At 46.2% G+C, this 15,941-nt stretch overlaps 1 protein-coding gene across 1 annotated transcript in view; it reads left to right on the forward strand.

Moving 5' to 3' along the window:
* The window catches only part of MRPS27 (mitochondrial ribosomal protein S27), a 122,393-nt gene that overhangs the window by 93,207 nt on the left and 13,245 nt on the right, over nucleotides 1–15,941 (forward strand). Inside the window, exon 8 of the mRNA XM_030193301.1 lies at nucleotides 11,452–11,554. Within this exon, the coding sequence (XP_030049161.1) occupies nucleotides 11,452–11,554 (103 nt within the window). The remainder of the gene's footprint in view (nucleotides 1–11,451; nucleotides 11,555–15,941) is intronic.

Genomic DNA, 15,941 nt, shown 5'->3' on the forward strand with positions numbered 1-15,941 from the left:
AGAAGGCTTTACGTAAGGCCTTGGAGGGCCTATGCGCGAAATCCCACTGAGTCTCATAAGGAACGTTTTTTTAGCCACTCAGGCATCATTAAATTCCCTTCTCCACAGCAGAACAAACCAGGCAAACTTCTGGTGGTTTGCTTTAGACTTGGAGACACAGAGGGACATAATCGAACAGGGCGCCCAAGTTTCCCTGAGCGTCCACGCCCCAAATCTCAACATTTAGGTCGACCTTAGAGATGGTCGTCCTTAGAGATGGTCGTCCCCGAGTTTTCGGCAATAATGGAAACTGAGGATGCCCATCTCAGAAACGACCAATCCAAGCCATTTGGTCGTGGAGGAGCCTGCGTTTCGTAGTGCACTGGTCCCCCTGACATGCCAGACACCAACCGGGCACCCTAGGGGGGCACTGCAATTAGACTTCATAAATTGCTCCCAGGTGCATAGCTCCCTTACCTTGTGTGCTGAGCCCCCCAAAACCCACTACCACAACTGTACACCACTGACCATAGTGAAGGGGGACACCTACATTGTGGGTACAGTGGGTTTTCTGGTAGGTTTTGGAGGGCTCACATTTACCACCACAAGTGTAATGGGGGGGGGGGGGGGCCTGGGCCGCCTGTCTGAAGTGCACTGCACCCACTAAAACTGCTCCAGTGACCTGCATACTGCTGCGATGGACTTGAGTATGACATTTGAGGCTGGCATAGAGGCTAGCAAAACTATTTACATTTTTTTTTTTTGAGGGTGGGAGGGGGTTTGTGACCACTGGGGGAATAGGGGAGTCATCCCTGATTTCCTCCAGTGGTCATCGAGTCATTACGGCACATTTATTTGGCTTGGTTGTAAAAAAAAAAAGGACTAAGTAAAGTCATCTAAGTGTTCATCAGGGACGCCCTCTTTTTTCCATGATCGGTTGAGGATGCCCATGTGTTAAGCACTCCCCAGTCTCACCTTGGGTTATGCTTCCGACACGCCCCCATGACTTTGGTCGTCCCCGCGATGGAAAGCAGTTGAGGACGGCCAAATCGGCTTTCGATTATGCCGATTTGGGCGACCCTGTGAGAAGGGTGCCCATCTTCCGATTTGTGTCGAAAGATGGGTGCCCTTCTCTTTCGAAAATAAGCCTGACAGGCACCCAGTTTTACCCTAATGAGAGAGGATGGGATGTGGACCTCTCGGATAGAGGAAATCGCTCGCACTCTTGCAGAATATTTTGAGGCTATGTACAAGGCTGAGGTGCAATTTTCCCTGGAGCAATCAGAAGAGTACTTTGTGCAGTCGGCATGCTGGGCCTGTTGGCAGAGGTCCTTATAAGGCTAAGTAGACCATTACAGGCTAAGAATTCTAGGTGGCAATATCGCGCTTAAAGGTTGGGTATTTCAATGAAATTTTTATAAAATGATGGCGCAGTTAATAGTTACACTGCTAGCTTATTATCAGGCGGTGGTGAAGGATGATGTCTTACCAAGGGAGGCCAATGAGGCTTTGATTATAGTACTTTGAACTGGGCAGGCCAGGGATGAGCCGGACTCATATCAACTGAAATTATTACTTAATGTGGATATCGAGCTATTAGCTCGTATTTTAGCAGTTCGGCTGTCAGAGTTCTTGCCGACTGTGGTTAGAGGTGACCAAATGGGTTTTTGTAGCAGGCCATCAATTAGTACATAATCTGTGTAAGGCATTGTTAGCACACTGTAAACACCAGGAGATTCCTGCGTTCCTGTTAGTTTAGACACGACCAAGGCATTCGATTGAGCCAGCTAGCCTTTTCTTTTTTATCGCTTTGGAGCATGTTCAAGCTGCAATCTGCAAGCAGTAAAGGTCCTTTATGCCCGTCCGCTTTTACCTCTTATTTGTGCTGACCGTAAAACTACTACTTTGGGCATTACGGTACTTTGAGGATGTGAGGGGTCTGGTTCTAGGATCTACCTCTTTGAAATCCCTGGCTTTTGTGGATGATTTGCTGCTTATTCTCACCAGCCCTCAGCAATCCCTTCCAGTGGTAATTGAACTAATGGAGGGATTTGGCCTCATGTCTAGATTTCAATTGAATTTAGATAAATTGTTTGCTCTGCCAGCCCTTCCATCGGAACTGCAATGGAACTGGACAGGTCATTTTCCATTGCAGTGGGCAGAGGGAAGTTAAATATTTGGGGGTGCATATTCCAATTGATTTATCTCGTTTGTATGCTCTTAATGTGGGTTTCCTGATAGCAGATACCAAGTCCAATCTGCAGTCCTGGGGCAAATAGGCTTATTTAACATGTTTTCTTATACCATGTTGGCTGTATGTGTTCCAAATGCTGTCTTTATATTTGAGAGTTAAGGAAGAAAAGATACTATCCTCTTTACTGCAGAAATACTTATGGCAAGGGAAGCGCCCCAGATTTCATCTTAAGATCGTTGTTCTGCCCTGGGAATGGAGGGGGCCCGGGCCTCCTCAGCCTGCGCTACCTCACTATTAGTTGTGGAATGTGGCATTTCAATGATTGGTTTTAGGAACTCTGAATAGTTCACCTTGGCAAACAGAAACGGGCCTGATGGCTTCCCACAATTGCCAGATTGCTGAAGGAGATGATTGCGTCAGCTTACCTACTTGTGGGAAAGCAACCCCTTTCCGCTTTATGAGCTTATTCTACAAGGCGCACAGCCGCCTCATGGGCAGAAGAGTCTTTGATATTCCCAGTGGATATTTTTAAAGGAGTGAAGCAGTCGTCACTGCATACTTTCAGGCATTATTGGGTGGATGATGCAGCTCACTCTGAGGCCAATTTTGGAGGTGGTAGTGGCAGTAGTGCCGGAAGCCCACCCTACCTAGGGATTGCTTTTGAGCATCCCACAAGTCCTGGTATAGTGGAAAGCTACGTAATGGAAGGAGAAATTAGGATTTACCTGGTAACTTTCTTTCCATTAGCCCTTCCTGCTATTCCAGGAGCCCACCCGAAGTTCTGAATTATAGGCAGTGTGAAGAAATGTGGGAAATGACGGCTGCAACCCTTAGGAAGTGCTCTCCTACCTTGTACTCTCCCTCTAAAAGCTTTTCAGAGGAATGAGTGCTTCACATATTTTCCTCAATCAGTTACAGTTTTTGTTTATGCATTGGTTTAAGGTTCTTGTGTTTTATTCTAAGGTTTTCCATACTGCTTGTCTATGTAAATACTGAAAAGCTGAGCAATCTATCTACAGGTATATGTCTCAGCTCAGTTCTGTGTTTTCTGTCTTCACCTGCTGGTTGAGGGACATAACTATTCCCACAAGTCCCGGAATGGTGGAAGGACAACAGAAAGAAAATTATGAGGTAAATCCTAATTTCTCCATATGGAATAAAGCCTAATTATCTTCAAGACTTTGTGAATCTTTACCAACCCAAAAGAGCTCTTAGTCCAAAATGTCAGACTGATAATTCCGTCAAAATGTATGTTTAAAAATCATCTTTACTGAATAGGCAATCCAAACAAGATACAGGATAGTACTTCCAAACAAGATGTCCAACTCAACAGTGAAGATTACCATACAATGATGCACTGATTTTATAACCAAGATCCCACCCCTCCTTCCCCTTCCAATGAATTCCATCAAAATCTATATGTCAACTGAAGAAATTCTTCGATACAACTATAGTTGGAAAGGGCTCTGAACTCTGGAACTCCTTTCCAATGGATTTTAGAGTCATATTGAATTATGAGAGTTTTAAGTGATCTGTGAAAACATGGCTTTTGGAAATTTTTATGTATTTAGTGTTATAGAGATTTACTGATTGAGTACATGCTTTTTTTTTTTTTTACTATTTTAGAGAAAAGCTTGTTTGTCTGGATTATGAAAATGTTTGTGAAATTGATTGTGCTGTTATTCTCCTTGAACTACTTTTGTCAAGTGGAATATAAGTGCTCAAATTAAATTAAAATAGTGCTTAGTGTTGGTTCCCATATCCAACTCAGGGCACTGGACTTAAGCCTTCTGAAACCTAGTGTAAACCCCAGTGCCCAAATTGGATGTGGAGACCATTATTCCTCAAACACTGCGTGCAACTTTTTGGAATGCTCGTGACCTGTCCATTCCCCTCCCATGGCATTATGTTTTTGGGTTGTACATTATGGGATTTAGGTGCTCAGCATTATAGAATCAATCAAATGAAGGAGACCTTATATTTATAGTGTGGAGATCAATTCAAAGTTCAAAATTTAAAGCATATCTCAAACACTAAACATTTTCCCACTTTTGATTATATCAATCGCAGCATACACATTTATACAAAACTGCGCATTCTATCTTCAATGGGGATCGTCAGATTACTTTGATCACCATTAGCATCTGGGGAATTCCCCAGTATTCCATCGATGACACTCCGTTCTTTATGGATTTAACATACATAAGTAGATTTGGATACAAAATCATGAAAAAAGAAAATAAATAGTAAAAAAATATTGAATAGTATATTCGGGTTGATCAATGAAGAACGGAGTGTCACCGATGGAATACTGGGGAATTCCCCAGATGCTAATGGTGATCAAAGTAATCTGACGATCCCCGTTGAAGATAGAATGTGCAGTTTTGTATAAATGTGTATGCTGCGATTGATATTATCATCAAAAGTGGGAAAATGTTTAGTGTTTGAGATATGCTTTAAATTTTCAGCATTATAGAATAGCACGTAACCAGATGCACACACAAATTCTAATTGATGCCAGTTAGCAATAATTGGTTGTTAGCATCCAATTATTGATGTTAACAGCTCGTTAGCCAATTAAGTTGCGAATGCATCTTGGGAGTGTGCCCAAATCTGGGTGTCATATATAGAATCCAGGGGTGTATATTAACCATTTAACATGCAAGGTGATTTGATTCTTCCAAATACTGAACTTTTATCAAGAGGGATCTACATTAAATTTCATGCAATCTTCTTCTTTCCACAACAGTAGCTGATTGAGTTATGAGAACTTTATTTACTTGATCAAGATCACAGCACATATTTGAGGTGAAAACTACAGTTTCCCCAGCTCTGTTCTTCAACCACTATGCTGTACTTTAATGTAGTGGTTTAGCTTAGTTTAGTGGTTTCCAATAGGTAACTATAATCGACAAAAACAGGAAACACAAATCATGGCACAACTCATCTGTGCTTTTCTATGATGATGCACGTATGTTTTCAGCATGAAAAGGTGCTTTTACTAAAGGGTGTTAAGCCCTTAATTCATGGTTAGCGCATGCCAGCAGGTACCACAGAAACGCATTAAAGCATTTTGCAGTATTTTGCCTGTTTGTTTGCGCTAACCTGAATGTTAGCAATTTTTGAAAAATATTTTTGGACAGGGTCATGTCAGGGGCAGAGAGTGAGCATTCCTGCCTTATCCAGCTAGCATGTGCTAACTGGATAACACAGAGTTAACAGGGGAGCACTTAGCACCTCCTAAATAGGAGACAGTAAGTGTTCTCATATTAACTCTATGCAGGTACTGTGTGCTAATAAGTGCTGCGTTAAATCTGGGCTTAGCACATAGTAAACTCCCACATTACCACGTTTTAAGCCCAGATTCCATATCATCATGCTGATCAATCCATAGACTGGTGGGTTGTGTCCATCTACCAGCAGGTGGAGATAGAGAGCAAAGCTTTGCCTCCCTATATGTGGTCATGTGCTGCCGGAAACTCCCCAGTATGTTCTCTATCTCAGCAGGTGGTGGTCACACACAGCAGCAGCTCTGGCTAGGTCTCCAAGCCTAATTTTTAGGTTTTGTTGAGTACCTGGGGTTGAGGGCTCTTCTTGAGCAAGTGCAAACCTGGTGGCGCCAGGTCCCTCCTTTTCTCCCCCCTCCCGCTGGCTCCGTTAAAAAAAAAAAAAGAATTTTGAACGTCCTTAAGGGCGTTTATTTCGATGTTTATTGCAGCTACTCACTGGGACACCAGGTCGTTCAGCTCGGAGCGAGAAGCAGGTAATTTTTACCTTTTTATAGCGGGCAGGGGGTTCCCCGATCGATCTCCACGTGGCCTATGGCGTCGGAGGGCGAGGGCGCGAAGAATCGCTTCCCGGACCGCGTGTGCGCTTCTAGCGGGGATGCGGGGGTCTTAAAGTCTGATTCGCCCTTGTTGGGTGTCAGTTTGGAGGCCGGTCAGTGCCCCGGGTCTTCCTCCGGTGCGGCAGTTTTTCCCGCCATAAACGCCCATCCCCCGCTGCTCGCCTCCGCCATCTTGGCCGGCCACTCTGCTCGGACGGCTTCTTATTGGGCCGCTCTTGAGCTGGGAGAAGTTAATGCCATGGCCGCCCTTGATTTGGGCGACAGCAAAAAAGCGGCTAAAGTTAAGCGCCGTTCTTCCCGCGCGGCTCCTTCGCGGAGTGTCGCGCCGGACGCCATCTTGGATGCACAGCATGTTTCTCCCCCGCTCTTGCGAGCGCCGGTTGAGGGTGTGTCTCTGGCTGTGGCCTAGGCTGCTGAAGTGCACAGCCTGGGGGGTTTCTCCCCCGAGTTTATTTTGCTGCTGCATCAGGCCTTCCTTATGCAAAACGCTGCCTTCTCCCTTGTCTGATAAAGGGATTGAGGCCCCCGGAAGTAAACGCCCTCGGGTGGATTCCCAGGCCTTACAGGACTCTGTTTCCTCTGATGTAGATGAGGGCAGCGTATCTGAGTTCTCCAACGGTCCTTTGGGGATTCCTTGGAGGAGACGGATTCCCGCTCGGATGGAGCGGATGACCCCTCTGCAGCGCGGATCTTTCGCTCAGAGGATTTGCCCAACCTGTTAGTGCAGGCCATGAGCATTTTGAAGCTTTCCTCTCCGGAGGACATCTCTCCCTCAGCCCCTGTTGGCTCCGCCATTATGCTGGGGACGAAGCGCCCGCCTAGAACCTTCCACGTGCATGATGCCATGCACACCTTAATTTCGGCTCAATGGGATGTCCCGGAAGCGAGCCTCAAAGTGGCTAGGGCTATGTCCCGCCTCTATCCTTTGCCTGAAAGTGAACGGGAGGCCTTGCTTTGGCCTACCGTGGATTCTTTAATCACTGCGGTGACTAAGAAAACGGCTTTGCCGGTGGAAGGTGGCACGGCCCTAAAGGACGCCCAAGACAGAAGATTGGAGGCGGCCTTAAGGTCGTCCTTCGAGGCGGCTGCCTTAAGTTTGCAGGCCTCAGTTTTATGTGGCCAGGGCGTGCCTGACGATTGTGCAGCGGGCTTCCCCCTCGGATCCTTCCTTGAGGGCTGATTGGCCGGCCCTGGAATCGGGCTTGGCTTATTTGGCAGACTTACTGTATGATGTCTTGAGAGCCTCGGCTAAAGGTATAGCTCAGACAGTCTCTGCGCGGCGGTGGCTTTGGCTGAAACATTGGTCTGCGGACCACGCCTCTAAGTCCCGCCTGGCTAAGTTGCCTTTTAAAGGCAAGCTGCTCTTTGGGGTCGAGCTGGACAAAATTGTGACGATCTCGGCACGTCTAAGGGCAAGAGGTTACCAGAGGTCAGGGCTCGGGCCAGTGCTCGCCCCGGTATCTCCAGAGGACGGTTTCAGGAAGCCCGTCGGTACCGCCCGGGCAAGTCGGGCTCCTCTGCCCCCTCTTCCTTCAAGAGGAACTTCTCCCCCAAGCAGCATTCCTTTCGCAGAGACCGCCGTCCCGGAGGTGCGCCCTCCGGTCCTCCCCCAGGGTCTCGTACCCAATGACGGGGTCCTGGTCCATGGCCCAGTGCAGATTGGAGGACGCCTGTCCTCATTTCTGGGCGAGTGGACCAGGGTAACTTCAGACGCTTGGGTGCTGGAAGTCATCAGAGACGGCTACAAGCTAGAGTTCTGCCGACCCTTAAGAGACGGGTTTGTACTCTCTCCCTGCAAGTCTCCGGTCAAAGCTGTGGCAGTGCAGCAGACCTTGGACAATCTGATCCGCCTGGGTGCGGTCGTTCCGGTGCCAGAAAATCAGCTTGGCAAGGGACGTTACTCCATTTACTTTGTGGTACCAAAGAAAGGAGGTTCTGTACGGCCTATCCTCGACCTCAAAGGGGTCAATCGGGCCTTGAAAGTTCGGCACTTTCGCATGGAGACTCTCCGCTCTGTTATAGCGGCAGTGAAGGCAGGGGAGTTCCTGGCATCCTTGGACATCAAGGAAGCGTACTTGCATATTCCCATCTGGCCTCCTCATCAACGCTTTCTGCGTTTTGCAGTCCTGGGTCGACACTTCCAGTTCAGAGCCCTCCCGTTCGGGTTGGCTACTGCTCCGCGGACCTTCTCCAAAGTAATGGTGGTCATCGCGGCCTTCCTGCGAAAGGAAGGCGTACAAGTCCATCCTTATCTGGACGACTGGTTGATCCGAGCCCCCTCTTATGCAGAGTGCGGAAAAGCTGTGGACCGGGTGATTGCTCTTTTGAGCTCCCTGGGGTGGATCATCAACTGGGAGAAAAGCCAGCTGCGCCCGACTCAGTCCCTGGAGTATCTGGGAGTTCGATTCGACACCCAAGTGGGCAGAGTGTTCCTGCCGGACAATCGGATTGTCAAACTTCAGGCTCAGGTGGACCAGTTCCTAGTAGCCTCTCCTCTTCGGGCTTGGGACTATGTGCAGCTGTTGGGCTCTATGACGGCCACGATGGAAGTAGTGCCCTGGGCCAGAGCTCATATGAGACCACTACAACTCTCTCTGCTGCAGCGCTGGACTCCGGTGTCGGAGGATTATGCTGTGCGCCTTCCCTTGGACCCAGCAGTGCGCAAGGCGCTGAGCTGGTGGCTGAAGACAGACAAGTTGTCTGCAGGGATGCCTCTTGTGACCCCGGAGTGGATTGTCGTCACGACGGACGCCTCTTTGACGGGCTGGGGAGCCCACTGCTTGGGAAGGACAGCGCAGGGGCTCTGGTCTCCTGCAGAGGCAAAGTGGTCTATCAACCTCCTGGAACTCAGAGCCATTCGGTTGGCGCTTTTGGGGTTCCTCCCGGTACTGGCGTTGAAGCCTGTACGGGTCCTGTCGGACAATGCCACGGCTGTGGCCTATGTCAACCGCCAGGGAGGTACCAAGAGCGCCCCTCTAGCCAAGGAAGCCATGAATCTATGCCAGTGGGCGGAAGCGAACCTGGAACAGCTGTCAGCGGCCCACATTGCCGGAGTCATGAATGTCAAGGCGGACTTTCTCAGTCGCCATACCTTGGATCCCGGAGAGTGGCAGTTATCGGCTCAGGCGTTCTTGGACATCACGAAGCGCTGGGGCCAGCCGAGCCTAGATCTGATGGCGTCATCGGCCAAGTGCCGCTCTTTTTCAGCAGAGGACGGGACCCTCGATCTCTGGGAGTAGATGCTCTTCTCCAACAGTGGCCGACACAGGAACTTCTCTATGTGTTCCCACCCTGGCCCATGTTGGGCAGGGTACTAGACCGGGTGGCAAAGCATCCGGGCCGAATAATCCTGGTGGGTCCGGACTGGCCCAGACGTCCCTGGTATGCGGACTGATAAGGCTATCAGTGGACGACCCTCTGCGGCTGCCAGTGGAGCAGGGCCTGTTGCATCAGGGTCCCGTGGTGATGGAGGATCCCTCCCCCCTTTGGTCTTACGGCCTGGCTATTGAGCGGCAGCGTCTGAGGAAGAAGGGCTTCTCAGACAAGGTCATCGCCACTATGCTGAGAGCGAGGAAGCGCTCTACTTCTACTGCTTACGCCAGGGTTTGGCGTACCTTTGCAGCGTGGTGTGAAGCAGGCTCACTTTCTCCCTTCTCTGCTCCAATTTCTTCAGTGCTGGCGTTCCTGCAAGAAGGTCTGGAGAAAGGCCTGTCGCTCAGTTCCCTTAAAGTCCAGGTAGCGGCTCTGACTTGCTTCAGGGGCCGCCTGAAGGGTGCTTCCCTGGCTTCGCAGCCAGATGTGGTACGTTTTCTCAAGGGAGTTAATCACCTGCGCCCTCCTCTGCACTCAGTGGTGCCTGCGTGGACTCTCAACCTGGTGCTACGAGCTTTGCAGAAGCCGCCTTTTGAACCCTTGTCGAAGGCATCTCTGAAAGACCTGACGTTGAAAGCAGTCTTTTTGGTGGCTATCACTTCAGCCAGAAGAGTTTCCGAGCTCCAGGCACTCTCATGTCGAGAGCCTTTTCTGCAGTTCACTGAGGCAGGAGTGACTATTCGCACAGTGCCTTCCTTCCTGCCCAAGATTGTTTCTCGCTTCCATGTGAATCAGCAGCTCTGTCTCCCTTCCTTTCGTAGGGAGGACTACCCAGAGGAATACTCTGCTCTCAAATATCTGGATGTGAGACGAGTCATCATCAGATACTTGGAAGTGACCAATGATTTCCGGAAGTCGGATCATCTGTTTGTCCTGTTTGCAGGTCCTCGTAAGGGTCTGCAGGCTGCTAAGCCTACAGTGGCAACATGGGTCAAGGAAGCCATTGCAGCGGCTTATGTGGCCGCGGGGAAGGTGCCGCCTATTCAGCTGAAGGCTCACTCCACTAGAGCTCAGGCGGCCTCGATGGCAGAGGCCGGGTCCGTTTCCTTGGAAGAGATATGCAAGGCGGCAACTTGGGCATCGGCCCATACCTTCTCCAGGCATTACCGCTTGACTGTGGCTGCTCAGGCGGAGGCCCAGTTTGGAGCTTCAGTGTTGCGGTCAGGGATTTCAATGTCCCGCCCTGGGTGAGTACTGCTTCGGTACATCCCACCAGTCTATGGATTGATCAGCATGATGATATGGAAGGTAAAATTATGTATCATACCTGATAATTTTCTTTCCATTAATCATAGCTGATCAATCCATAGCCCCTCCCAGATATCTGTACTGTTTATATTCTGGTTGCATTTCAGGTTCACATTTAGTCTTCAGTTCCTGTTCAGGAGGACTTCGTGTTCAAGTTTTTTCAATTGGATTCTTCAAGAGTTGAGACGAGTTTGTGTTACAGTGAGCTGCTGCATTCCTCTCCCCTCCGTTTTACGGGGCTGGATTGAGACATAAATTCTGCCGGCGCTCCCTCCCGCTTCGTGCGGCTGTAGGGCAGCTTTGTACCCCTCCCGCTTTGGCAGTGTTAGGGTCAGTCAGCTCCTCCCGCGGTTGCGGTTGCAGGATAAGCCAGATCCCCCCGCATCGGCGGGGTGGTGTCCCTCCCCCGCTCCGCGGGGATGAGCTGGACGGATTCCCCTCCCCCACTTGTGTGGGGATGAGCTGGGTTAATTCCCCTCCCCCGTTTCGGCGGTGGTGAGCTGGGCAGAGTGTCCCTTTGTGGGTGTAATTCTCTAAGTGCTGAGTCCTGCGGATGGAGCTTTGATATCGACGTACTGAGGAGTTTCCAGCAGCACATGACCACATATAGGGAGGCAAAAGGATTGCTCTCTATCTCCACCTGCTGGTAGATGGACACAACCCACCAGTCTATGGATTGATCAGCTATGATTAATGGAAAGAAAATTATCAGGTATGATACATAATTTTACCTTCTAATACATTTTAGTAAAAGGGCCCCTAAAATGAACATTAAGTGAAGAATTACTTATTGAATTTTTAAATTTTGCAGTGGGAGCAAGAGAAGAATCTTGGTGCATCCCTTCTGCTCGCAGGCTTACAGCAAGAAAACACTGTAGGCTTTAGCTCCCAACTCTATGGCTTGGCACTGCTTGGTAAGTTTTAATTATTTATATGTACTAAATAATTTTACACCTCACAGTATTAGATATTGTGAAATTTAATTATGTTCTTCTTTATATCAAGTATTTATATCTGCATATTTATCAAGACCATGTAGATTGCTTCTCATCAGCACTGTCACTTCAGTGGTCCATGTTAGACAGATATATATTTCTTAGACAGTTAGGATGGGAGGGAGTGGGATTCAGAAATAATTGCTCTTGTCACTTGACTTAGCCATCTCTTTCTGTTTTCCAAACTGTATGAGGGAATCAATATGTAACTGCTATGGTCTCACATGTATGGTCTGTCCTATATATCTCTGAGCAATACCAGATACAGGAGTTCATTTTTGAAAGGCTTTTTTTTTTTTTTTTTACATATAATGCCTTTTTTACACACACAAAGGGGCTTTTCTAAAATCATATGCAAATCAGGAGCCAGTGCAAAGCTTTTGAAGTGGGGTACCATGATCCCGTAATTTTAAACCTTCTAACAACCATGCTGCAGTATTCTTCATCAACTTCAGGCAGTCCTAAGAAAAGTGATTTATAAAGGCTATTAACTAATATATAGCTAACTGTGAATAGATTGTTTTGAGACAAAAAAGGGTGCAATCCCCTAAAAAAAATAAAAGTTCAAAATAAGGAACTGTAACTACTGCAGTGAGATGAGAACATATAGTAAGATGGCTATCCAAAACTACCCGCAATAAATTTAAAAGGTAAACTTCAGCAAAACTTCACACTTCAAGTCTCAACTCAAAGCTGAAGAAACATGTGTTCTACTGACTTCGTATATAGGAGCAAAAAATCATTGAATAAAAAAATAATAATGAGGAGGAAAAAGACCTCAAATGTCTCCAACAGTGGCAGCAAGCATAATATCTTAGTGCCTACATTTATCGGACTCCATAAGTAAATAAGTATTGCTATACTGGGACAGACCAAAGGTCCATCAAGCCCAGCATCCTGTTTCCAACAGTGGCCAATCCAGGGCACAAATACCTGGCAAGATCCCAAAACAGTACAATACATTTTATGCTGCTTATCCCAGAAATAAGCAGTGGACTTCCCCAAGTCCATTTTAATAATGGTGTATGGACTTTTCCTTTAGCAAGCCGTGGAAGCCTTTTTTAAACCCCGCTAAGCTAACTGCCTTTACCACATTCTCTGGCAGCGAATTCCAGAGTTTAATTACACGTTGAGTGAAGAAAAATGTTCTCCGATTCATTTTAAATTTACTACTTTGTAGCTTCATCACATGCCCCCTAGTCCTAATATTTTTGGAAAGCGTAAACAAACGATTCACATCTACCTGTTCCACTCCACTCATTATTTTATAGACCTCTATCATATCTCCCCTCAGCCATCTTTCTCCAAACTGAAGAGCCCTAGCCGCTTCAGCCTTTCCTCATAGGGAATTCGTCCCATCCCCTTTATCTATTTTGTCGCCCTTCTCTATAACCGTTTCCAATTCCACTGTAATCTTTTTTGAGATGCGGTGACCAGAATTGAACACAATATTTGAGGTGTGGTCGCACCATGGAGCAATGCAAAGGCATTATAACATCCTCCAACCCCAGCCCCACCTGCTCGCTCTCAGCTCCCTGACTTTCCGTTCGTGCCCCCTGCATTGAATATTCTATTTAACCGAAGTCGCAATGGCGATCCGGCAGTGAAAGCAGCAGGCAGTCTCGCCTCCTCGTCCCTTCCCTCTCAGTGTCCTGTCCTCGCTGAAAGAAATTACATCAGAGGAAGGCGGGACGCTGAGAGGGAAGGGAAGCGACGAGGAAGCAAGCCTGCTTGCTGCTTTCACTGCCGGTTCATCGCTGCGACTTCAGGTAAATAGAAGATTTCAATGAAGGGGGCACAAATGGAAAGTCAGGGAGCTGAAGGCGGGAAGGTGAGCCAGCCCTCAGAAAAAAGGTGCCGTACCGGCACAAAAAAAGCACTGGACACACCTGATGTAAATTTTTGACCCTCGCAGCTGTTCCTCCAATTTTTTTTTAACCATGCTTCTCATTTTATCATAGTTTCCTTTTTGAAAGTTAAACGCTAACGTATTGGATTTCCTGTGTATACTTACTTATTTAAAAAAGGTTTGGATGGCTTCCTAAAGGAAAAGACCATAGACCATTATTTAAATGGACTTGGGGAAAATTCACTGCTTATTTCTGGGATAAGCAGCATAAAATGTTTTGTACTTTTTTGGGATCTTGCCAGGTATTTGTCTTGAAATAAGAAATAATTTTCCATTAACATGAGTCTAGTCAAATCAAGCAAAAAGTCTGAAGATGTCCTATATGGTCTTAACCTGGATTCTAACTCTCCTGAAACTACCTTTAAAGCCTGCAATTGAGGAAGTGGAGTTATATAATGATATAATGTCTAATGTCACCAGGATAGGGTTAGACTTGGCTAAGTTCCTACTTCATCCAGTATGTTTAAAAATGTATACTATCTCTTATATATGACGGACTCATGCTCACAAAAAGTTTCAAAACATATCCACAAATAATGATAGGGCTTCCAAACAGAACCTTTCGAAGAAATAATTGGTCGACCTGGAGGAGTATGTAGTCTTTTATGGATCTTAGGTAGGACATAGAACACAGGAATTGAAGAATGTTTCAAATTTAAATATCTAAATTCTCTTACTGTCAAAAATCCTGCAAGTAATCCATACTGTGCAATCTCTAAAATCCTTGATTGAAGGTACAAAGTGGGATCTTTTCACAATACTACATATGTGGACCTATCTGCCAACTGTCCTTCAATCTCTGCTACATAGGAAGCTCGATCTAATACCACTACAGCACCTCCTTTATCTGCTCTTTTTATCACAAGGCCTGTCATACCTCTCAGGTCTCTTAATGATTTCCTCTCATCTTTTGTTAAATTATCATGACATTTCCAACGTTCATGATTAAACTGCAGTGCCACATCTTGTAAAACTAAAGTTTTAAATGCCTGTAAAAAAGGATCCAGTGGAATAGGTGGAACCCAAGTAGATTTTGGAACAATCATAGATATGTCACTCTCAGCAGGTTTATTATGAAAATAAACTTTCAATTGTAGTATCCTCAGAAACTTCTCTAAGTCCACCTTAAATTGAAAACGATCAAAACTAATAGCTGGAAAGAACGATAGGCCTTTGGATAAAAGAGACACATCTGATTCCGACAGTACTCGTGAAGATAAATTGATCACCACTGTTTCTGACGTCTGTGTTGTCTGGTTTGTGGTCGAGGGAAGTTTCCTCTTCCTTATCCTCCCTTTATGGTCTATCATCTGGCTCATTGTCCTCGACTGGATTCAAAAAAATCATTTGCTGATTCATCACTGCTTCTTGAACTACTTGATGAAGAAGAATCACTAAAAGCTACTTGTTTCATAGGTACTATGGATATTCTGATTATTTTGATCATCTCTTGCCAACTTTTCCACCAAAACTATCCTCAGTGTGTGGATAGCGCTGTGTTTACGTGGGAGCACTCTGCATAAAAGGATGATCTATTGCTATCACAAAAATAAATCAGATACAGTATTGTGATTGGAGAGTCTAGTCCATGAGCATAACAGTCCAGAAGAAAAGCAGAAAGATATCTCCTTGAGAAAAATGTATTGAAGAAAAAAAATCATTTTATGCAAAAGTGTCACAGGGTTGAAGATATTTAAAATATTGGGAAGGCTTTAAAATCTCAAACGTTAAATGTGTTACACTAACAGAAGAAGACCTTGCATTCATAACAAATTAAAATTAACAGCAGAAGCACAAATGTTGCAGAGATATGAAGAAAATAGAAAGGAGAGGGATCAAAATCAATTATTTAAGCAGAACCCAAGGCAATTCTACATGAAATTAAGGAAGGATATTAGTACAGTTAAAACATCACCAACTAAAGCTAAAACAAAAAAGTTCAGGAGAGAAACTTATATGAGGATTCTGCACAGCACAGCACAACAGAGAAGCAAAATAGCTACCCACCACAGAAAAACGCAAAATTATGGCATGGTGTCACGTAACAGCTAAATAATTTATTTATTTTTTGGATTTATTAACCACCTTTATGAAGAGATTCACCAAATCAATGAGGTTTTAAGCAGGTGCTTCAATTCCTCTATGAACAGTTCTTCAGTGCAAGTGCCAAAAAACAGCTGAATCCAAAACCACTGAAGAACTGTTCACGCAGGAATCGAAGCACCTGCTTTAAGCCTTGTTGATTTGATTTGGAAACCTGTGTGACCCCTGATGAAGGTCTGTCCAAAACTTGGCCAGTTTGGGTCTTGTTTCCAATAAAATCTTGTTTGGATGAACTCTTCTTTCCCTGGCTTGCTGCTGCTGTTGTGTCGTTTTCTCCTATTTTGCAGTGGGATG

The sequence above is a fragment of the Microcaecilia unicolor genome, chromosome 2 (genome assembly GCF_901765095.1).
Source record: "Microcaecilia unicolor chromosome 2, aMicUni1.1, whole genome shotgun sequence".
In the NCBI taxonomy this organism is placed as follows: Eukaryota; Metazoa; Chordata; class Amphibia; order Gymnophiona; family Siphonopidae; genus Microcaecilia; species Microcaecilia unicolor.